General features: G+C 40.1%; 2 protein-coding genes across 4 annotated transcripts in view; one reads left to right on the plus strand and one right to left on the minus strand.

Moving 5' to 3' along the window:
- Positions 1-880: 880 nt before the first annotated feature.
- COMMD6 (COMM domain containing 6) lies at positions 881-13,859 on the minus strand (the record flags this gene model as incomplete). Of its 3 annotated transcripts, none has more annotated exons than XM_084235243.1 (4): positions 881-931; positions 4,148-4,300; positions 13,718-13,729; positions 13,818-13,859. In XM_084235243.1, 4 exons carry the CDS (start codon positions 13,857-13,859, stop codon positions 881-883), a joined length of 258 nt encoding a protein of 85 aa, XP_084091369.1. The 3 variants fall into 3 exon arrangements, with proteins under 3 accessions (XP_084091369.1, XP_084091367.1, XP_084091368.1); XM_084235241.1 differs by having other exon boundaries at positions 4,109-4,300; XM_084235242.1 differs by lacking the exon at positions 13,718-13,729.
- A 7,002-nt stretch (positions 13,860-20,861) lies between these two features.
- Positions 20,862-25,354, plus strand: part of UCHL3 (ubiquitin C-terminal hydrolase L3) — a gene marked incomplete at its 5' end in the record, with an annotated part of 52,826 nt that continues 48,333 nt past the window's right edge. Inside the window, 2 exons of the mRNA XM_084234478.1 lie at positions 20,862-20,903; positions 21,015-21,026. Of these exons, the coding sequence (XP_084090604.1) occupies positions 20,862-20,903; positions 21,015-21,026 (54 nt within the window). The remainder of the gene's footprint in view (positions 20,904-21,014; positions 21,027-25,354) is intronic.

Raw genomic sequence — 25,354 nt, forward strand, 5'->3', positions numbered from 1 at the left:
TGATTCCCGGTCAGGGAGCTAACCCACATGGCACGACAGACCTCTCCTGTCTCACCCACTGCTCTCCTCAGCAGTATATTTCAGAAGATCTGCCTGTTCTGCTCCACACTCTGTCTCTGGTGATTCTTCTCACCCCCACTCCCTTGTACCTCTGGCCTACACCCCAGTTCTTCTATAAAATAAATATTTAAAAAAAACAACAACTAGAGTACACAAATTTAAATTCGACTGAGATCATCTAACACAATATGTTGTACTACCTGGGTAAGCCAGTTGTATATAGAAGTCAGAATAAAATTTATTTTTCTATCTCTGCATGTATTTGAAATTTCTTTAAATACTAATAACAATTAATGATTGGCTAACATAAGGAAGTAATGGTCAATTCTAACCTGATTCCAAATGTTTTGAGAGCAGCTGTCTCACCTTTCTCATTGACTGTTGTTATATTAAGTGAATATTATAAAATGGAATTATAAAGTAACTTTATCTTTATCAAATACTAATTTTTCATTCATATAAGATTTTGTTTATAAAATTAGTACCAGTACCTGTAAGTTTTAAAACTACTGGTCTAACATATAAATTGTGTCTTCAATATCAATCATCCAATTGTTTGATTTTTTTTTATTGAGATATAATTAACACACCAGAGTTCACCCTTTAAAAGTATTCAATTTAGTGGATTTTGGTACATTCACAAAGTTATCCATTAATTACCAATAATTCCTGCTTGTCTGATTTTTTATTAAAAAAATAGAAAAACAAAAGTGTAATTTTTTTATTCAATAAATATAATTTGATTCTTATGCAATTTTGTTACAGAAAGTGAAGTCCATGATTTTGGAAGGATGAGAGTAATCTATCAGCCAAGTCAGTTTCACACAGTTTCAATAACTGCAGCAATTTCCTTAAACTGTTTGTAGAAATTCTGAAAAGAAAAAGAAAAAGATTAATTTTGCCTTCAGATGACATTAAGGTACTACTTTTAATTATATTTGACCACCAGAGGCTATGTCACATATTGTTTGCATTCTTTATTATTATTGAAGGTTACCATTAGAAATATACAGGTGCAATTTTTCTGGTACCGCAAGAAAAATAATACTATAGAATTAGATAATTAGCACATGACTGAAGTTTTTAAAAAGCATGAGAAAGTACTTTTGAGACCACACCAGAAAGATTTATTAAATGCCCAGCACTGTTGTAGTCACTGAAGATAAGAACAAAAAGACAGGACAGTTCACAGGCTTCAAATCACATTGCATTTCAGGGTGAGAGGAACTGTCCTTTTTAAGATATGGATTCGGGTACAGTAAGTGATGCAACATTAACAATAGTTTATATGGTAGAAGCTTATTTCTTTTTCATTTAAAAATTAAGCTGTGATGGTGGTTCTGTAGAAGTCATCTTTGTTAACTCAGGTAAGAAAGATATTGAACAAAATCTCTTTTCCTTTCTCCTCTACCTGCCAGGAGAGGTAAACAGGGAAACTTCACTTCAAAAATTAGGATGCCTTCTAATGATTTCTTTATTTGTATTTCCCTTCTTTTTGGGTCTTAATTCTCTAATTTGCTGCTTAAGAATATATGTATTTTGTTTTCATTTATGTGCATTCATTATAGAATGAAGCAGAATGTAACTTCTTTGAAGATATAAACTGTATAAACTGATCCTTAAAATTTCAGGTACCAGAAAGATGTGAGTTAAAAATTCAATGAGAGTTTTCAGTCCTATAATTTGACTAGTGTGCTATGATTGCCTGGTTAACTTTAAATCATGTAAAAACTACCTTTGGAAGAGTTGCCTCACTTGTGTTACTTTTTTTCCTATGAGAAAAACATTTTAAAGGTAGAGTCAGAGATGAGTGCTATGCAGAAAAGTAAAAACTAGGCCAGGATTGTGAATTATAAGAAAGATTAAACCTATATTCTCTTTTGAAATTGATTTGGTCCTTCTATTCAACTGAAGGCTACTCACATAGTACAATTCACCACATTCATTTCCTTTTCATCAAGTCCTACTTCCTTCCAAGACACCAATTTAGAATTACTAATGCTGATTCTATAACCATTATTTTTTGTTCTAATGCAGAGATATCGATTTTAAAGGAAATCAAAGGGAAAGAAAACACTTAAAATATAATTTATAAAATATCACTATGGTATGATCCAGTGATTCCACTTCTAGGTAAATATCAAAAGAAATAAAATCATTACCTCAAAGAGATACCTGCACTCCCTTTTCACTACAATGTTATTTACAGTAGCCAAGATATAGAAATAACAAGGTATGTATCTATTTGCAGATGAATGAATAAGAATATGTGCTATATAGAGAATACTAATCAACCTCTATAAAGAAGGAAACCCTGCTATTTTTGACAACATAGAGGAACCTGGAGGACATTACTTTTGGTGAAATAAACCAGACACCGAAAAGACAAATACATTATAATACATAAGTGTGGAATCTAAAAAAGTGAAACTCAAAGTAACAGAGAGTAGATGGAGATCACCAGGGGCTAGGGTGGGGGAAATGGATGATGCTGGTCAAAAGGTAGAAATGTTCGGTCATCATATGAGGTAAGTTTTGGAGACCTAGAGTGTAGTATTGTGAATACTGTTAATATTGTTAATATATTTTTATATTTGAAATCTGATAAGAAAATAGATCTGAAGTGTTCTCATCACACATATACACAGGTTAAGTATGTCAGGTGATAGATATGTTAATTAGCTTGATTATGGTAATCATTTCACAATGTATATATGTACCAAAACAGCACATTGTACACCTTAACTACATATTGATACAATTTTGTCAATTACACTTAAATCAGATTGAGGGAAAACCATAATTTATGAAGAAAAAATCCAAAGCCTCCTAAAATGGCATTTACAAAGCTTTTCTTTATTATTTTTTAAAAGATTTATTTTTTATTTATACAATAGCTGGGGTACAGGCCAGAGGTGCAGAGGTGAGAGGATTCACAAGAGACAGAGCAGGGAGCAGAACAGGCAGACAGACTGAAAGCACTGCTGAGGGGAGCAGCGGGCGCAACAGGAGAGGTCTGCCACGCCATATGGGAATCTCCCTGGCCAGCCGGGAATCGATATTTTCCATAAATTTTATAAAGAATTCTCATCCCATTTCCACTTTATTCAGTATGGTTGCTTTTTCTGCTGCAGGGCTTCTGACCTATTCACTCACCAAAGGGAACAAGACAATGAAACAAAAGCAAAACTCTAAGGTGAGTTAAATTAGTCAATGGCAGGTGATACTTTCATGTTTGAACACTTAAAAGTATATTTGAGGGGCCTCCCTGGTGGCACAGGGGGTTGGGATGCAACCTATGAAGCTGTCCGCAGCCTCTGCAGCATGAGTTTGATCCCCTGCCTGGCCAGGGAGCTACCCACATGGCGCAGCAGACCTCTCCTGACTCACCCGCTGCTCCCCTCAGCAGTGTACTTCAGTCAATCTGCCTGTTCTGTTCCCCACTCTGTCTCTGGTGAATCCTCTCACCCACCATGCTTCTGGCCTGTACCTCGGCTCTTGCACGCATAGATAAATGAATCTTTTTAAAAAAAAGTATATTTGATTTCTCAACCACTCCCCCTTTTTCTTCTTCATTCACAGAAGAGGTAGAATGATAATAGGAATAATGTGACTGTAAATATAGACTACTGAGTTACTCAAATCTCTGTAAGACTAGTCATCAAGTTCTGGTGCTCTGACTTGCCCCCTGTAAACATAATTAGTCAGAAAATTTAGGGTCATCACTGCTCAAAGAGAAGATTCATTTAGCTTAACATTCTTGACCACTAAGCACAAGAAGAATAAAACAGTTAAATGCAGAGTAAATGTCCTGCCAGAGATGACATTTTCTCAAATACATTAATAGAAAACTGTAAAAGTGAGAGCAACAATAGACACATTCAACATTGTAAATGGAAAATAATTCATGAAATTCCCAAAGGGAACAAATTTAGATCTTTTGTGTGTACTAACAAATGGAAAGCACATGAAAACAAATGCAAATAAATGGTGATTAAAATTTCCCTCTAAGAAAGATCTTGAACATCTTTTTAAACGCAGCAATTACAGAACAATGAGCTAAAATTGAATGAGTCAAATCACAAACCTGAAACTGTGGAATTGTCATTTCAAAGGACTTGTTCTTTACTTGCCCTGACTGATCAGCCACTTTAAGCATCACTGCCACGTAAGGATACTTAAGCGATCTGCAATTGTTGGAGCTCACAGCCATCCCCAATTTCCACTGAAAATCCACAAGCTGTAATGAAACAGTACAAACAACACATGGGTAATAACATCACCCTGAATATAGGTAGTCACTGAATTTTACTGTTCTCCCATTTAACTTTTAGTTTCAATGCCAATCACAGTAAAGGAAAATACCTTCATTTTAATATCACTCGGGGAACAATAATGAAATGAAAATGGAGAGGCAGTTAAGGCATATAAACAGAGTTAGAAAACAACAGTCATAATCACAAAAGAGAAAACACAAAGATCTCCAGCACATGTGTAATGGCCGTAGAAGGAAGATGTGGCAATACTAGTTTTCCTTTTATTTTGCTTCTGCACTTAGGGGGACTTCAAATGCTTTAAAACATCTCTTACATCATTTTCCTATTCCACAAAAACTTTTCCCTCATTCCACAACCCAGAAGTCCAAAAATGGAAGCTAAATTATGTACCATCTTCAGAGTTGATCAAGGCACACATGGGAGCCATTCCAATGTCTTTCCTTCCCACAGTGCTCAACCTCAAACATTATGTAGCCTGGAGACTGGCTGAGAAGGTGGTTTCAGATTTCATTACTGTTGATGATGGACACCTGCCAGGTGATGGACTGTGCAGTTCACATGTATTAATTACCTCACTGAACCATCATAACATTGGACGGTATTATTTCCATTTTGCACATGACAAAAGTGAATTTCAGAGCAATTAGACAACTTGTGCGGTCACACATCTCTGGAATGAGAACTGAAAGCTAGGTCTGTTTGACTCCAAAGATTACATGCTTATTGACTACTGGCTGCCTCAATACTTTTTATCTAATTCCTGTCAATGATTGTTCAGTGTTGCATGGCATAAAACAGGCTTGGATAAATGCAGTCGTTAATATTGACTCTAAAACTAAGCTCATGAGTGAAGGATTTTGTGTCTTGATACCAGGCTGACAGGTGTAGAGCACTTAGCAGAGGTACTCATAAAAAATAGCCACTCACGGGCCTCCCCAGTGGCGCAGTGGTTGAGCGCTGGGTTGGGAAGCTGCCTGCAGCCTCTGCAATGCTGGTTCGATCCCCGGCCACCGGAGGAGGGTCCCACATGGCGCGCAGACCTCTCCTGCCGCCCGCTGCTCCCCTCAGCAGTGTACTTCGGTCCTTCTGCCTGCTCTGCTCCCCGCTCTGGCTCTGGTGCATTCTCTCACCCTCCCGCGCTTCTGACTGTACCCAGTGCTTGTATAAATAAATAAATAAATAAATAAAATATTAAAAAAAAAAAAATAGCCACTCACAATAATTGCTACCAAGTTAGTGCTAATTAGGCCAAAAAAGGCCTTGCTTGTTGATAAATTACATTTTGGTGGAATTGGCAAGAGAACCAAAATTTCCTCTATCTCATACGGTCTTTGGACCAATCAGCTACAGCATGAACACCAGGATGGTGCTGATAAAAAGTTAGTACCTTTAGTAAGTGAAAAGATTGCATAAGGTACATTTTAAATGGAAATTTTCTACACAAGAATAAAGGATACATTTTAAAAATAACTCAAGGTGGTTAATAAACACACGGAAAAGTGCTTACCTATCACCAAGTAACAGGGAAATGCAAATTTAAACCACAAGGAGCTACTGGTACAAACTGACCCAAATGGCACAATCCCAATATTGGCAGGTAGGATGTGTCCCGTGCTGTTGATGAAGTCTAAATTGGGCCAATCTTTTTTGAAAACTGGCTTTATCTAGTAAAAGTGGAATTATTCATCTCCATTGCAATAAAACTGGAGTTATTCAACTACTAGGGAAATAATGTAGAAAAACATGCATATAGAATACACGAGAATGTTTTTAGTAATATATTCCTAATAGACCCTAACTGTAAACAATTAAAATCTTCATTGATAAATGAAAATGATAAATGAAATTCTGCACAGCAATGAAAATGAACTTAGAAACACTAACACCAAAATGTTGGGGAAAAAGTAAAAGTGTTTTTTTTTTTTTTTTTTAAGATTTATTTGCTTATACAAGAACTGGGTCTAGGTCAGAGGTGTGGGGGGTGAGAGGATTCACCAGAGACAGAGCAGGGAGCAGAACAGGCAGACGGACTGAAAACACTGCTGAGGGGAGCAGCAGGCAAGGCAGGCGAGGTCTGCTACGCCATGTGGGTATCTCCAGGGCTGGCCGGGAATCGAACCAGTGCTGCAGAGGCTGTGGACAGCTTCACAGCGCTGTGCTCAACCCACTGTGCCATCAGGGAGGCCCTGGAAAAGTAAAAGTTTTGATTCCATTCACTTAAACTTGAGAAGTAATGATAGGACATCACGAAAGGAAAATCATAACCTATAGGGAGGAGGGAAGACACTGGTTTGACTGGGGAGGGCATGTGGTGAGTTTCTGGGATACTTGTCCTTTTCTTGAATTTTGATTGGCGTTACAGATGATCACTTTTAAATAACTTTTTTTTTGGTTAACTATTATGAGATGGTTAATTAAATTTATTGTGGTAATCATTTTGCAACGTATGCTATTAAGCAGTATACCTTAAACTTATACAAAACTGTAGGATAATTACAGCTTAAGAAAACTGAAAAAAAAATTCACTAAACTTTCCATGTGTTACACACTTTTTGGTATATATTTTATCTTGTACATATACCCAGTGTGTGAGAGAAGATATAAGTCAGTGAATTTCACATTTCTGGTTGAAAGGAAAATTTTATTATGATCCAAGATAAGTTTTACAGAGGGGCTAAGCTTGGAATTCAATTTTGAATGAACTGAAAGTAAGAGGAATATGGGACAAATATTCCATAAATACAAGTGCTTAATAAATTTGAGCTGAACCAACTAAAGATGAAAATAGTATCTGGTTATGGAATAGAGCATTTATCTGGCTCTTGTAAGGAAAACACAAGAAAATAAAGCTGACAAGTGATCAGTCATCCAATAATTCTTTGTAAATTGAGATTTCAAAGGTTTTCAAAGTACTCTCGTATACTTTAACTATGGAAAATACCTCATTTAAACTTTTCCTGTAGGCAACAAGGATTCACTAAATTGAGTAAAAGGAACAAGAAAGTATTGTTTAAAAAACATTCATCTCTTCAAAGCTAAACACAGTATTCCAGGAATGGTGGTGACAAGTAGGATTAAGTTGATGCTATAAAGAATCACTAGGTCTTGAGTGGTATCAAAGACATCTATAAAAATTTGAGTCCAGGTGACTGGGAGAATGATGATATCATATATCAGTGAGAACTTTATATAGTTTAAATCCAAAGCTATTAAGCAGGAGGTGATAGGAAATACCGATATAGGAATGTTCAATCACAGGTTAAAAATCCAAGAACAGTATTCTAAGGAAGCCATGATTAGCATTATCGTCATTTAAATCAGTTCAATGATGATATCCAAAAATTTAACTGACACTACTTAAAATGTACTCAGCCTCTATAACTTCTTCATGCAAGAAGTCCTTTTTTACTGTCCACAGTAAGCTGCTAAGAGTATGACTGCTTATTTGATCCTGAAAGTCTGAAGTAAAATAGAATTATCTAGAACATTTAGCAGAAAAGTAATTATGGAACTCAATTTTGAAATCCACTGACCATTGTTACAGAGAAACTGGCATGTGGAGGAAACAGGGAGAGCTGTCAGCAAGGCACTTTTTGTCCAATGTTGGTAAAAGAAAGCTGGGATTAGTTTATGACTTCAGGCTCTCCCAAATTCTAAACTGAACATGTAAATGCAAATGAAATCAAATAAATGTGCTTTAGGCTTAAATAGAAAATAACTTTACAGATTTTAAAAGAGAAAGAAAACCTCAGAACAGAACAAACTTGCCACTGTAGAGAATATTAGGAATGAAATAATGTAGCCTCAAAATTCTTATGGTATGAAGAAAAATTTTTATGGTATGAAGGAAATGATTTCAAAAGAAAAACTGCAAAGAAAAAAATCCAGTGGTAAACATCCATATATAGTCATCAGTAAGATAAAAATGCTACTATAAAGACTATAAAGAAAGACTCATTTTATATTTATTTTTATTTTTTAAAAATCATAAAATTACAAAAGTAATCATGCACAACTCTACCATAGTATAAACTATTTTCATATTCCTATGTCCCCATTCTAGTCTGTATCTCTATTTTTTTATAATCACAAAATACACACTTTGAGGCTTTTAAATAAGTTTTCAAATGGGAAGAATGTTGTGTTCTGTACACACTGATCTTTCCAAAAAGGCTATGAGAAAACTGATTAAATAATGTATCCAAAGTTACAAAACAAGTCCAGCTGGTGTTGAAACCCAAATTTATCTGATTCCAACTCCTCTTATACCTAGAGTATGATTACTAATTGGAATTGAACTATGTTCTAGTAGGTCAAGAAAGTAGATAAGGGCCTCCCTGGTGATGCAAGGGGTTAAGACGCAACTTATGAGGCTGTGCGCAGCCTCTGCAGCACGAGTTCAATCCCCAGCCAGGGAGCTACCCACATAGCACAAAAGACCTGTCTCACCTGCTGCTCCCCCCAGCAGTGTATTTCAGTCAGTCTGCCTGTTCTGCTCCCACTCTGTCTCTAGTGAATCCTCTCACTCTCCCATACATCTGGCCTGTATCCCAGTTCTTGTATGAATAAATAAATCTTTCAAAAGAAAAAGTAGATAAGACTGGGATGGGGCAAGAATGTTCAGTATCTTCTACATACTGGAGTTCAGCATCTTCTACATGCTGTCCAATACCAATAATATTTATCACTAGACAAATGTGACCATTTACATTAATAAAAAATAAAAACCCCAATTCCTCAGTTGCACTAGACACATATAAAGAGCTCAACAGCTACATGTGCCATACTGGACAGAGTCAAAGCAGAAAATTAACATCACACAAAGCTCTACTGGACAGTGATGTGTGTTCTCAGTACCTTTATATGTGGAAATTGATTGAAGCATGAGTATTATCAAATTTCTACTTGGGGAGTCATATTTGCTCTAGCCTGAGTTTGCTAAGACACTAGCCTTTTCTCATTTAATGACAGCTTCATGCATACTTTTATTTTCTTTGTATCTGAAATGTTTATTTAGTACCTTTCACCTCAAGAAAATGCAAACTCCATGAAAGCAGGAACACTGCTAATCTAGGTAATCAGTGAATCTACTGGAACAATAGCTGGTGGAAAGTTGTTGTTCCAACAAGTATTTACTGAACTGTTTACAACTTCTGCAGTAAGTGGCAATTGGTCTCCAAAGATAGCTTTCAACATCACACTCCTCCCTGTCTACATTTTGCCCCTCAGATTAAGAAGTGGTGTTTAATTTTTCCTCTGCATGAAACTGAGTGGTCCCTGTGATTGCCTTGGCCAGCAGAATATGCTAGAGGAGGTTCGCTGGCATCTTCCAGCCTGCTCCTTAGGATGGCAAGTGTCCGCCTCTGCCATAGAATGCTGGCTTTAGGGACTCTCCCTCTTGGAAACCAGCCACCATGATGTGAGCAGCCATTGAAGGAGAACCAAGTCCTTCTAATTATCAGCTGTAGCAGAGGTCACAGCCTAAGTCATCACTAATCACAAGTGAGCCCTCTAGATTTGTGTCCCAATTAAGCACCCAGATGACTGGAGCCCCAGCTGACGTGATGGGGAGTAGAAACCACCACCCAGCTTAGCCTAGCTAATGCACAGAATCACAAGAGATAATTAAACAGTTGTTTTCCATCATTAAGTTTTGGGTGGTTTGTAAGGCAGCAATAAATAATTAAAGCAGGGAAACAAACTGCAAATAACTTTGTCAATAAACTTAAGTTGATAAATGACTTATCGAAAATGTATTCTCCTAACTACATAATCTCAACTATTTGTTTATAGGAATTTTAGCAAACATAAATAACAAAAAAGCATTTTAGATTTGCTTACTCAGTTACCCCTGAGATGTCCATAGTGCCAGTAAAAACAACACGGAAGAATGAAGTATTTCCCATTAAACACATGAGAGTTGGGAAGGCATTTAGACAGAGCGTGGGAGAGACTTCTTTGAGGAATTGTTTTAAGTAGAAAGAGACGTAAAAAAAAGTGAAGAAAAAAGCCACAGGGGTATCTGAAGACAAATTTCTGAACAAAGGGCCTGCTGAGTAAGTGCAGAACCAATGAGGCCCATGTGGCTGGAGTGGCATGAACTAGAACAGGAAGAGAAGTTTTTGAAGGGTCCTGTAGGCCAAGGTAAATATTTAAGACTTTTTACTAGAGTTACAGAATCTCTTGAAAGGCTTTGGGCAGGGGAGGAACCTGGTCTAACTTAGACTGCAAAAAACTTACCAGGACTGGGCCTCCCTGGTGGCCTAGGGGGTTAAGTCTCAGCATGATCACCACTGAGACCTGAGTTCAATCCCTGGCCAGGGAACTAACCCACATATAGCACAGCAGACCTCTCCTGTCTCACCTGCTGCTCCCCTCAGCAGTGTATTTCAGTAGATCTGCCTGTTCTGCTCCCCACTGTCTTTGGTGAATCCTCTCACACACACCTCCTCCCCACTATCCCCCCCTGACCCCGGCACCCCTGGCCTATACCCCAGTTCTTTTATGCATAAATAAGTCTTTAAAAATAAAACCAACTCATTGGGATAGGACATTAAGTATAGGAAAGCAAGGAGTCCCAGTTGGGCGAGAGGATAGTGGCTTGGATTCAAGGAAAGGTGAATTTAGAGCCTAAAGGTAGAGAAAATAGTACGCTGACAAGTTGTATGGAGCTGTGAACTCTGTGGAGTGGTCACAACTGAACTCCCTAATTCATATACGGGTGAGACCTATTTCAAGACAGGGAGGTATGAGAGCTCAAAAATTTCAAACTATTGGCCCTAAATATTAGTTATATCTGGTACATTTTTTAAAAAAACATACAATACAAACAGAAATGAAATATAGTTGAATGTCATAAACTTTTTGAATATACATAATCACTTTGTTTAGCATATATTACAAGAGCATGAGGGCCTCGCTGGTGGCGGAAGGGGTTAAGCAATGCACTATGAAGCAATCCACAGCCTCTGCAGCATGAGTTCGATCCCCGGCTGGCCAGGGAGATACCCACATGGTGCAGCAGACCTCTCCTGTCTTGCCCACTGCTCCCCTCAGCAGTGTATTTCAGTCAATCTGCCTGTTCTGTTTCCCACTCTGTCTCTGGTGAATCCTCTCACCCCCCCATCTCTGGCCTGTACCCCAGCTCTTGTATGCATAAATAAATAAATCTTTTAATAAAAAAAAGAGCATGAGCTATGAATAAAAATGTTCAATTTAGGAGTCCCTAGAGGTAACAATCATAAACGTGTAGGCTCCTGAGTTGACCTGGTTTCTGAGATCTTAAATCTTTAATTTCTCCACAGTGAACCTCCAACAATTTGTCAGTTACACTTTAGGTTCTCCTACTCCAACACTGAGGTTTCTGTTCTGCTGTGATTTTTTTTGGTATTTATCTGTCACTCCAGTTTATGGGGCAGTAGTTTGTCCTGTGACCTCACCTCTCTGATAGATCCAAAAAAAGTTGACTTAAGTTTAGCTTTTTACTTTGTTTTTAGGATAGGGTACTTGACTTCAAGCTTCTTACATGCCAGGCCGGAAACTGGAAGTTAAAACACTTTTTGCGATTTTTCTTTATGAAGGTTTCAAACATCTTTCGTTCAATTTATTGAAAGGTACTTTATGAATTACCTAGTGTTGTCAAGGACATCTTTTAAAAAGTACTTTTCAACAGCTTATCACCTTTCTAAGCTCATATATTAATTTTGTTTGTAAACTACATGGATTGGATATGTGGCAGGCTGAATAATGGCCCCCCAAAGATGTCCACATTCCAATCTTTGAAATCTTTGAAACCTGTGACTATGTTGTTTTACATGACAAATCAGACCTTGCAGACATGACTGAATTAAGTATCTTGAAGGTGGGAAGATTTTCCTGGATTACCCAGGTGGTCCCTGTGTATTCACAAGGACCGTTCTAAGACAGATATTAGAGGGACAGTCAGAGAAGGCAATATGATGATGGTAGCAAAGAGAGAGAGTGAAAACAAAAGCAGAGATTGTTATGATATGCTTTGCAGATGGAAATAGAGGTCTCTCTTTTCTAGCCTCTCCCAGCTAGAAAAGAACAGGAAACAGATTCTCTCCTAAAGCCTCCAGAAGGAACACAGCCCTGCCAACACCTTGATTTTAGTTCCAGATTAATTTTGGACTTCAAATCTCCAAGACTGAAAGATAATACATTTGTGGGCCTCCCTGGTGGCACTAGGGGTTGGGACCCAATCTATGAAGCTGTCCACAGTCTCTGCAGTGCGAGTTTGATCCCCTGCCCGACCAGGGAGCAACCCACATGGCACAGCAGACTTCTCCTGACTTGCCTGCTGCTCCCCTCAGCAGTGTACTTGGGTCAGTCAGCCTCTTCTGTTCCCCACTCTGTCTCTGGTGAGGCCTCTCATCCCCCACACCTCTGGCCTGTACCCTGCTCTTGTACGCATAAATAAATAAATCTTTGAAAGAAAAAAAATAATACAGTTGTGTTGTTTTAAACAACTCTCCCCAGTCAAAAGTTTGATTTTTTAAATCCTATAATCTAGCATAATTTAATTTCCGGCTATCATAAAACACATGCTTTAGCGTAAGGGAATGGATAAAATGATTTATGAGATTGAAAGTGCAGTTAACTTACTAATTGACTTCTTCTTCCCTCCCAGAATCCTCAAAAGCAACAGCAAGATCAGCTGGAGACGAGAAGTCAATGCACATACTTCATCCCCTGTATTCTTTTCTCTTACCGCAGCCCTTCCTTATATTCTGTACAGACCTGGGTAACTCCTGACCTGCAACACTGTAGTTTTAGTACTACTATTTGGATAAGTATGCATTGTTATTTGTCTAAATAATAGATAATTAGCTGAAACAGGGCTGGAACACTTGGAACAAGAGGGCTAAAACACACATAAAAATTTAAATTCTTATTCCCGGCGTGCAAAATACAGAAAGGTTCAGTCTACTCTATCCTGTAAATAATTCTGAAGACTAAGAAACTGCGGCGCTATTTCCGTAAATGTTAATTTCTTTGTTCTCCATACCACATTCCTAAAATAATGCATGCCAAACTTGGAAAAACAAGCCCCTTATGAAGGAAGAACAACACAGTTTGTAGTTCTGGGGCTGGGGTGGGTGGGGAGGTGCAACCACCAGGGCAGCGGCTACCCTGTGGGATGCAAACGGGAAGGAGCAACGCAGAGTGGCGAAGCCAGGCAGCGGCCCGCGGCCTGGGCCTGGGCCTGGGCCTGGGCCTGGGCCTGGGCCTGGGCCTGGGCCTGGGCCTGCGGGGGGATCTGGCCAAGGCTCAGGCGAGCAGCATCCACGGGTGGCCGGAGACAGGGCAGGTGTCGCCGCCCGCCCCTGGATCAGCGGCGGTCGCGGCCACTCACTCACCTGGTTGGTGACCTGAAACGGGAGCAGAAAACACAATTTAGGGCAAGATCGCTCTGGCTTCACAGCTCCGCCGCTCCGGCTCCTTCCAAGGGGGACTCACCTTGGACTTGGCATCCAGCAGCGGCTCGGGGGAGCCCTCCATGGCGACCACCCGGGGGGGGCGCAGCCCGCCAGGTGGACGCTCCGCGGGCCGCCGGCACTTCCGCTTCCTCTCGCGGCCCCTGGCGGCCGGGCGCACGCAGCGGACGCGGGGGAGGCGGAAGTGTTCAGCTTTGTGTAACTCGTCCTCGGCACTCTCTAAAAATCAACTTTAATTATTTCCTCAGCAGTACAAAATGTTTGTATGGAAAAATGTCCAAAGACTTGGAAGCTGCTTTGTCCAGAGGCGCTCACATTAGCTCCAGACTGCCGCCCCCCCCCAACGCGGTGGACGTGGACTCTTCCCAGCCGCGGGCCCACAGCGCCCCCTGCCGGGGCGCGAGCGCGCTGCACGAGTAATTAGCCGAACACACCTTGGGAGCGTCCTGGCCTCCCGCACCCTCTTCCCGGGGGAATTTCGTTCTGCAAGGGTGGAGGCTGTTGGAATTCCAGTTGTAAGAGTAGTTTCCGACACTCGGGTTTACTTCACTGACAGCTGGGTGTGGTAGAGGGATGCTTTTTCTTTCTCTGGGTTGCCCCTGTCCAATTCCAACCCTCAACTTGGTGACAGCAATACCTTCAGTCTGGTCTTCCCGCTTCCATCCTGTTCATCTCAAAACCATTCTAGACAGCATCCAAAATAATCCCCTCCCCCTGACCCCGCCAACTTTTTATTTTTAAAAACTTCATTTTTTTTCCCAGAAAAGTCGCAAAAACAATCCACCAAACATCTCTGTAGTCTTTATCTAGATTCACCAACTGACTATTTTCCAGATTTGTTTTACCTTTAGTTACACAGTAATGACAACACTTCGTCTCTGTGGACTTGAGCATGTATAAGAACAAGGGTATTTACCATTGATCAGATACTATTGTTCTAACACATGGGCCAAATTAACCCCTCCTCCAGCCCCCCCCATGTCCCCACAATATTTTCAAAAACTGTTCTCTGCCTTAGTCACCACCAAAATCTAGTAAGAAACCACCCGTGCGTTTAGTAATCATTTCTTACTTTCCATCTCCATAAGTTTAGGGGACCATTTAGTCCATCCTGTCCTATCCATGGATGCGGTAAACAGAAAAATGACTCACCAACGATGTGTTAAAAGATAAACTGAGACATATTAAAAGTATTAAGAGTTTATGGAAGTAAAGTAAGGAAATTATTTATTGGCTATAATTTAACGCCTGACTGACGGGTTGTTATCGGCTTTTCTTACTGTTTTGATTTCGTAACTTGAGGCATTTATAGGCATCGATTTGGATTTGCTTATACAGGCCACCAGACAGTAGTGGCTTCTTTAGTTAATTTAGCAGATATCAATATCTAAACCTCCAGAATTGTGAATATATTATGTTACATGGCGAGGGAGGATTAAGATTACAGATGGAATTAAGTTTGTTAATCAGTGGCTCTTATAATAAAATGTGTCTGGATTCCTAGGTGGACTTAATGTAATCCCCAGGATTCTTCATTGTGGAAGATGGTGGCAGGGGAGTTAGACTCAGAAAGCAGGTGTCAGAGATAGGATGTAAGAAAGACCAGCCAATCATTGGCTTTGAAGATGGAAGGGGTGGCCAAGAGCCTACAGGCCTCTAGAAGATGGAAAAGGAAAAAAAAACAAACAAACAAACAAACAAAACAATAGATTCTCTTACCAACACCTTGATTTTAGCTCAGTAACCCATTACAGTTTCTGACCTTCAGACTGTAACGTAATAGATTTGTGTTGTTTTGAGCTACTAAGTGTGTGGAAATTTGTTCTAGCACCAACAGAAAACTACGGGACTGGAAGATTGCACGATGTGCTAGAATCTTTGGAATCACACAAGTCAAAATCTAAATCCTCTTTTAATCACTCAGCTGTGTGATGTCAGTATAGATAGCCTTTCTGAACATCAGCTTTCTAGGCTGTAAAAATGAGACTATTAATATTTGTGCCCCAGGGTTTTTATTAGAGGGGGAAAGAGGTCAGTATGTAAATCAAAGCTCCTTCACATAGTAAGTACTCGATAAATGCCAAATCCTGTTATCATCATTATGATAGTCAATCCTCAGAGCTCTCTAGATCATACATTACCTCCACTGTCAAGATGAAAATACTGAAGTTCAGGAATGCTAAGCAAGATCACTTAGCTAATAAGTAAAACTTTAAACTCTGGTTTTAATTTAGTCTTATAATATAATTTCAGAGAACTCCCGAGGGGTTCAGAAATCGCAGTGTACCTAATGAAATCTTTTCTAGTTGCCTTGTGCTAATTGAATGTTCTAGTTGTACTGCAGATATTCAAGGATGTATGTGCATGGGGGAAGGGAGGTGGATAGTGGTGATAATCGATGAGCAGCATAAGCAAAAATGCAAACCTGGCTGGTTGCAACTGTGATGACAGCCTTATGTAAAAATTCTGTCACATTAGATTCTATTTTTAATTCCATCTGTAACATCTCAGAAATTATCCTGTACATGACATCAGATGACTTCTGACATACAGGGAGCCAGGCAGCAATGGTGACTCAGGTACACACATGAACTTGGTCATAGCTGTCCAACACTTCTACGGAATTGTTGACTGTATACTTACAATGTTTAACTGCCATTTAAAATGTCTTTAAAAGCGTAAGCTGTGATTTGGCATAATACAATGTTACCAGGTGGGGAAGTTGGCAAGGAGTGAGAACAGTGGGTTGTAAAGTTGTATCCATAAGGCAAACATAAATTATTGAAAGAATGACCAAAATTTGGGCCTCCCTGGAGGCCAAGGAGTTGAGTGCAGCCCTGTGAGGCTGTCTGCAGCCTCTGCAGCATGAGTTCTATCCCTGGCCAGCAAGCTACCCACACAGAACAGCAGACCTCTCCTGACTTGCCTGCTGCTCCCCTCAGCAGTGTATTTCAGTCAGTCTGCCTGTTCTGTTCCCCACTCTGTCTCTGGTGAATCCTCTCACCTCCCACACCTCTGACCTGTACCCCAGTCCTTGTAATCATAAATGGATAAATCTTTAAAAAAATGACCAAAATTCCTTATTTTCTTACAAAACACCCAAACAAAGCTTTGTTTTACATTTAAAAGGTGGATACTTCAGCAGTGTGGATGGTCTTTTTTTTTTTTTTGAAGATTTTTATTCATTTATACAAGAACTGGCGTACAGGTCAGAGGTGCTGGAGGGTGAGAGAATTCACCAGAGAGAGCGGGGAGCAGAACAGGCAGATGGACCGAAGACACTGCTGAGGGGAGCAGTGGGCAAGGCAGGAGAGGTCTTCCACGCCATGTAGTTATCTCCCTGGCCAGCCGGGAATCGCACCCGCGCTGCAGAGGCTGTGGACAGCTTCAAAGTGCTGCGCTTTACCCACTGCACCACCAGGGAGACCCAGCAGTGTGGATGGTCTTGAATAGATAAAAAGATTGTTTCAGTTTGAGGTTGGAGAAATCACCAAATCCTTCAGAATACAAGAAAGATATTTATAAGGATGAGAGAGAAGTCTTTGAATGAGAGGACAAAGACAAGTCAGTGTGGAGAACTGGGGAAGTACCCAGTTAATTTTCATCATTCGTAGAAGTTACGGGGGATAAAATCACTACCGACACTTAATTAGTAAATACATGACCACTGCTCCTAGGGGAAACGCCCGCTGGGTTCCTATAAGCCTCTGGTCACATTTTCATCAATAGATTGATATATAACCTTGTTTTACTGCTGTTTTTGTTTAAAGACATCTCACTCAATATATAGAGCTGATTTATTGATATTGAACTCAAGGCCAGCAGCACTGTCACTCCTGCTTCAAGAAACTTATTCAACATCTTCTCTGTAAGGCACAACACAGCCTTTTTGTGCTTTGGAACATATGAAAGCACAATTGGGGGCCTTCCTGGTGGTGCAGAGGTTAAAGTCTCAGCGCTGTTAAGCTATCACCAGCCATTGCAGCTTGAGTTTGATCCCGGCCAGGTTGCTGGCCGATATGGCACAGCAGACCCATGTCTCTCCTGCTGTTCCCCTCAGCCGTGTATTTCAGTATATCCGCCTGTTCTGCTCCCCACTCTGTCTCTGGTGAATACAGACACACACACACACACACACACACACACACACACACACACACCCTACACTCCTGCGCCCCTGCACCTCTGGCCTAAGCCCCAGTTTTTATATGCACAATAAATAAAATTAACAACAAGAAAGCACAATGCTTTAAGTCATTTAATACACCAAAATCACTGACAAAGAACAGAGAAATATGGCACTAAATAAGCTACAAAAACTGACACTTGTTTCTAGTATGAGAGCTGCTACCAGAAAGCAGAGCAATGACTTGTTCAAACTCAAATGGGAATTCTTTTTTTTTTTTTTTTTGCCACTCTGTATGTGCCTGTGAATGACTACAAAAGTACCGCAAGAGTATGAATTTGGAGATTGCAAATCAATTTTAGCAAGTGAGTGAATTAAAAATACAGAATTCTTGAATAATGAGGATTGACACTATTTGTCCCTTTTTTGGAGAAATACTTCATTCTTATTTGGCAAAGGATATGGATAAAGGGAGAATTAAAACACTGGGATCAATGATGTAAAATAGTGGGTCCCGTTTCAGACTTACTGAATCAAAATCTGCATTTCTGATTCCCCAGGTGTTTGCATGGCCATTCAAGTTTGAGTATGGCTGCCCTTGATATGACCCTAGGTATATCTGTGCCAGAGGGTGGAGGTTAAATCCTGTAAACATTAGATAGTTCCTACATAAATGTAGTTTTTATGGGTCCAAAGGTCTGGCACATGCTAGGAGAACCTCTCTAAAGTGAAAGGTGTTATGAGCTTGCAATTCCAATTAATAGGGAAGAGGCAGATTACACAGTGGGTTTCTTTGTCTCTTAGAGGCAGCTTATGCCACACTTGGGAATATAGTTGTGACGCATTTACTGGGTGACATGCAAGGCAGCAAGTTTGAGTAAGTGCCTCAGGAGAATTGTGCTCTGCAGCAAGTCCAAACTGGAGTGCAAGTCACCTTGCTGTTTGGCTCTATGTCTTAGCAAATCTAGTGGTGCTAGAGATGTCCATGATGGACAAGGATGCTATGTGGTGTCTTCGGGCAAGTTCTAACAAGAGAGTCACAGTACAGAACCTCAGGGTTCTGGAGCAAGACCATTCCTCTGACAGCAAGTCATCTGAAAAGCAGCCCGTGTCTTGCCACTGAAAGGCCCACATGGAACTCAGGTGATTACACAAGTACAACCTCACATCATAGCTGGACATTTCAGATTTATCAAGTCATAGTTGGGTGGATATAGCAACAGTCTGTCATTTGTGTAAGGAGAAAAAGGAGCTAAGAGACTGGAAGTCCCTTGGAGGCTGAAATTCAGTGGCCAGAATATCCCGGTGAAAGACTAGGAAATTCACCAAGAAAGGCAAGCTCAGTGTAATAAAAATATCTTTTCTCACTTGACAACTCTTCTTTTTCCTGAATGCTCTTTATAAGGTGGAGTAGTAATATATGCTGCTACCCAGGTCAAATGCCTGGAGTCATTATTGACAATTCCTGCTCATCAGAGGAATAAACCTCTCCCTCCCTTTTTTTCACTTTACTTTTTTTGCCATTTGTTTTTTTTGAAAGATTTTCATGGAAATAACATTGGCTTATGTTATGTAGGTTTCAGGTGTACAGCATTATAATTTGGCTATCCCACCAAAAGTCTAGTTTCTATCCACCCCATAAAATTGGTCCTGTTTACCTGATTTGTCCATTCCCCCAGCCCTCAAGGACATTCCCTTAAAACAATATTTCTTTAATCTGGGACTGCCCCTATATCTCCATGGCTACTGCTTTAATGAAATCTCACTATTTTGCTCTTGCAAATCGTCCACATTATTTACAAATGGTGTTTCCGTATATCTGATTATTCCATTCATTCCTCAAATATTTATTGAGCATAAACTATGTATCAGGTACTAGGTTAGGCCTTGGGGAAACGTGGGGAAAAAAAAAGGCATTGCTGCATTCCTCTTTGAGTTTAAAGTCTGGCGGATGACAGCAATGAAAACCCTGTGTAAAATCCTTCAATGATTTCCTGCTATTTTTAGTATGAAACCCGGATGTCTTGACCCCACCTGTCCCTGCTTATCTCTCCAATATCCCTCTAACCACTGCCTTTCAATTCTGCAATTTTTGTAGCCACAATGCACACTTTCCCTTTTTAGAGCAGTCTCCTCTCTGCCTGGCTAACTCTATTATTTCTTATGGGTGCAGTCCAGTTGACCCCCTTTTTGGGGATCCTTATGGATACTCCCTCTCCTCTTGAACTGCTCTTCTTTGCAGTTTACATATCAGCTACCTCCTTCACATAATGCATCACCCTTTATTGTGATCTTTCTTCTGCCCCCGCTTTTTCTGCACTAGCGAGCTCGGTTTTGTGTACCCAGCACTTACAGTGTCTGATTCACAACAGCACTTGACATTTTTTTGTCCAGCGGAATTGTGTAGGTAGCTAGAAATGCACCCCACTCCGTAAGGCTAGCACAGCATTTATGTACACATCGCTTCTGGGGCACGACTCCCAGACGGCCTTAGGGCCCCCAGATGGGCAGGGACCCAGTTACAACCTCGCAGACTTGGCCCGGCTGACGCGCCCCCTAGCGCCTCGCGCTGCTCCTGCAGGAACTGGAGGGCGCCAGCGAGCACGCGGTCAAGGACCAGCTCGGGGCGCATGCGTCGTACACCAGAGCTCGGCTGGGAAGGGAAGAGTCCAAGCGGGAGGGGAGCCGCCTGTGGATTCAGATTATTTTTCCTCGTTCACTAGAGAAGTGCCTCCTATCCTTTCCTCTTAGATCGCGTCTTAATGTGTCATTTATTATGTGACTCTGAGGAGAATGGTAAAGAGGCTAGGGTGTTGTCAAGCTTGCCTGCTTCCTTCAGTCTCCCCCCCCCACCCCTGTGAGTTGGACGGTCCCAGGTCAGGGCGCGTGGGGGCGGAAGCGCCGGCTGTCAGTGCTGGAGCGGGGCCGGGCGGAGCGGCGATGGAGGGTCAGCGCTGGCTGCCGCTGGAGGCCAATCCCGAGGTTAGCGCGGCGCCTCTCTTGGCCTGACGCTGCAGGCCGGGCGGAGGGACCCGGGCTGCCGCTGCTGCTCCCGAGGCAGCCTCTAAATTGTGTTTTGTGTTTTCTTTTCAGGTCACCAACCAGGTGAGTGAGGTGTCTTTCGCCCGGGACCCCAGAGCCATCACAGCTCGCCTCCACCTCTGCGCGCCCCGGGCGGCTGGGATTTCATCCCGCGGAGGCCCCTTTTACTCGGCTTCAGGAGGCTGTGCCCCCAGCACGGCCATCTCCCGCCTACCTGGCTGCTGGAGCTGCCTCAGCCCTTTCTGGGGTCCCCATCCCTGGTCATCACGCGTCCTGGGGTCTGAGGTTTGAGGGGCGGTCACCCTTTATTCCTGCTCGTCTTCCCTGATCGCTTTGCCTCCTGCTGGTGCCGATTCCATAAATTTCTCACCCCTGTGCCTTGTGGGTGACTAATTTGCCTACACTACCTGACTCCAAGCTTTGTAAACTCGCCCACCCAGTCCTGGTAATTTCATCCACCGCCTGCGCTATGAAATCATCTTCCAATCATCTTCTCCTGCCCCATCCAGTCACTTCTCTTCCCTGCCACGCCCCCTTTCTCTTCCAGTCTCTTCAAACTGGAATTTAGTTTATGCCATAAAAAATTCAGTGTGATGGGACCCACGCCATTCTTTGCCACCTACAGTCTTGAAAGTTCTAATGGCTATTGGAGGGTTGGGTTTGGGGACAGAGAAGAGGACATGTCTCAGTCACTCCATGAAAACAATAAGTGCTACCAACTGAAAACTTTTGTTTAGGTGGGTTTTTTCTGTTTTGGTCTTAGCCTGTTTGTTTTTCTTTTTTTTTTAAGAATATGATTTTTTTTTTAAAGATTTATTTTTATTTATATAAGAGCTGGGGTACAGGCCAGAGGTGCAGGAGGGTGAGAGGGTTCACCAGAGACCGTGGGAAACAGATCAGGCAGATCTACTGAAATACACTGCTGAGGGGAGCAGCGGGCGAATCAGGAGAGGTCTGCCCTGCCATGTGGGTAGCTCCCTGGTCAGCCGGGGGACTCAAACCTGCGCTGCAGAGGCTGTGGACAGCTTCACAGCTCTGTGCTCAACCTGCTGAGCCACCGGGGAGGCCCTGTTTTTCATTCTTAATAAGTCATTTATTGTTCACTGCTCTCTTAGGTTATCATAAGATACTGTTGCTTCCTATAATATCCCTTCTTATCACCAAGGAATAACAAATCATGGTGTACTGAACTTAATTGGTTTTGGTTTTCAAAGCCTGTTGAGTTTTTATTTCAAAAAAAGTAGATAGAAATACTTTATCTTAATGTTTGCATCGAATCCTTTTTTGTTTTCTTTTTCAGATGTATTGTATGTTTTTGAAATGACTGTTATGGACTCAGTAATTATATCTTTGTAATTTAGAAATGCACAAAGCTTAACATTCAAACCATATCTTTTATATAATTCTTACGACGATGCTTTCTACTGCTCTTAATTCTTTTTAGTTTTCCCCTTTCTGAAATTTGTTTTTCATATTTTCTCCTAACACATTTTGACTCTTGACAAATCTTTACACTGAGAAAATCAGTATTTGCAGCTTCCAATTTAGTGTCATAGGAAAGAAGCATGTTTCTCTCAGATTTAATCCAAAACTGTTTTTATGCTCTCTGCGAGAAATCAGTTTGTCATGTATCTCTGTTTCCATTGATTTAAATGTCTGCTCTTTCACGAGTACTATACTGCTTTGATAATGATATTTGTGTATTTAGTTGTGAAATCAAATAGTATGAATCCTACAATTTTGTTCCTTTTTCAAATCACTTAGGCTATTTTATTTACTTAGTATTTTCATAGAACGTTTAGAGTCAACGTTTCAATGTCTACAGAAAGTTCTGCTGTGATTTTGATATATCAAGCAAATTATTTTTGGGAAAATTAACGTTTTAACAATATTGACTCTTGTAATCCATGAAGATGGTACATCTGTCTCATTTACTTGGTTCTTCAATTTCTTTCAACAATGTTTTGTAGTTTCAGTGTGTAGGTAGATGTTGCATATATTTTGTTTGTGTTAGACCTAAGTAATGATTTTTGGTGGTTTTGTACATGATACTATTTTGACATTTCAATTTTTAATTTTCTATTGCTATATATAGAAATACAATTGATTTTTGTACATTGACTTTGTATATTGTATCACTTATTCTATATATATGGTTTGTTTTTTTTGGTGGGTACTGTGGAATTTTCTACTTAGGCAATCATATTCTCTGTGAATAGACTCTTATTGTTTCTCTTTCAATGTGTATGCCTTTTATTTCTTAGTGCACTGGTTGGAACCTTCAATACAAAGTTGAATAGGGTGGAGAGAGCAAGGATATCCTTTGATTTTTCTGGGTCTCGGGGGAGAATGTTTTATCTTTCATCATGAGATATGTTAGATGTAGGGTTTTGGTAGATGCTGTTTATCAGGCTAAGGAAGTTACTTTTTCCTAGTTTGCTGAGAGTTTTATCATGAATAAATGTTGATTTTTCATAAGTGACTTTTTACCATCTCTTGAGAGATTACTTCTGGAAGAAATACCAATTTAATAGAGGAAGGGGGACACTTCTCAGCTCATTTTATGGTCATTATGACCAGATGTGCAATAATAAGAAAACTGCAGACTAGTATCCGTTATGAACATGGATGTAAAAATCTTCCACAAAATAGTAGCAAATAAAATACACTCATATATAAAAAATAATATATATCATGACCAAGAGCAGTTTATCCTGGTATTTCAGAAGCAGATAAGTATAACAAGCCATATCAGCAGACTAAAGAACAACACTACTTTTAGATAACATTATTTGTTGTAATATTTAAACTCAGATAGCTGGAAAGTTAAATTCTCTGATTCAGCTGCTAATGAACTTTGTTCCTAAGTAGTCTTGATAACTGTAAATCACATTCACTTACACATTAATTAAATAATATTTTGGGGGCCCTTTTCGAATATCAGGTACTTTAGAGGAGCTGGTAATTAATGGTTAAATTTTTTTTATTTCCTGCTTTATCAATTCAGTGGGATGACAGACAATAAATAATTAAGCAAACAAGTAACCAGCAGTTGGTATCATGCAATGAAAAAAATTAACAGGGTACTGTAATGGAGACTATCATAATAGGTTGGATGATGATAAGAGGTCATTCTGAGGTGACATAAGCAGAGGAAAGATGTTATTAGTATATGATTGTATATTATTTTTGGCATGCTGTGGTATGTGGTTCAATTTATTTTAAATTTATTAAAGAGAAGAGATGTGTTTGTAGTGGGAGAATAGGCACTTATCTAAGAAATTGATTAGTTGTCACCAAAAATTTTGAGAGTGTTTCTTTAGTCTCTACATTTCAGTGGCAGAGATGAGAATAGAAAACGAATGGAAATTTAACTAACTGACTTAGCATTTTGAGAATTAATAAATTTAGCACAGATTAAAAACCCCAACAAGAAATCTGTCCCCACCCTCTCTTATTTCTTCAGCTTATGGACTCACAGACTTTTTGCTTCTTTTTATTTCCTCTGTTATCATTTGGTAGTTGCTTGTGTTACTGTACTCCTAGTTTGGGCAAATAATGTTTTATTCTCTAATGATGCCTACTTTGTATAAGAATGATCAGCATGTTCACTCTATCTATCTATCTATCTATCTATCTATCTATCTATCTATCTATCTATCTATCTATCTATCTCTATCTCTCTCTCTCTCTATCTCATTACTAACTGGTAGACAGCTGCTAACCATGTGCTTCAGTAGACAGGGAAGCAGTGGTTTCTGTAGTTGATTTATATGCTTTTAATTCCTTCTAACACTATTTTGTCATGCTTCAGGTAGGACTTAGAATAAAGTCAGCTAATGGGCCTCCCCTGGTGGCACAGCAGTTGAGTGCTGGGCTGCGAGGCTGCCCGCAACCTCTGCGGCGCCGGTTCGTTCTCAGGCGGCCGGTGAGGGTCCCACAAAAAAAAAAAAAAAAAAGGATTAAATCAGCTAATTGATAGAAAATGTTTATATTAGATATTCATATTAATTATTTTGTGACTTGAATGTAGCATAGCAACATTATGCATATTTTATATGTTATGTTTTGGGACCAATCATTTTTGGTTTGAAAAACCCCTAGAAATATTCCTGTTTTTGATTTTATTGAGGAGACAAAATATTTCCTGCTTTAATGAGTAATGTCCAAAGGAAAATAAATTTACTTTGACATAGCTACTATGTTTAACTTGGCTGCTGTGAGTTAGAAAAAAGCATTAAAGGTCATCATTGGATTATTACCATAGACATACATAAAGTCCTCTAGTTAGTAGATGCCATCTCAGGAGAAACATTTTGTTGCCCCAGTTCTCTCACTACTGCCATTCTCTGTTTTCCTTCTTTGTTAATTTCCCATCAAGAATTGTCCTT

Source organism: Talpa europaea (genome assembly GCF_964194135.1).
Source record: "Talpa europaea genome assembly, chromosome: 6".
In the NCBI taxonomy this organism is placed as follows: Eukaryota; Metazoa; Chordata; class Mammalia; order Eulipotyphla; family Talpidae; genus Talpa; species Talpa europaea.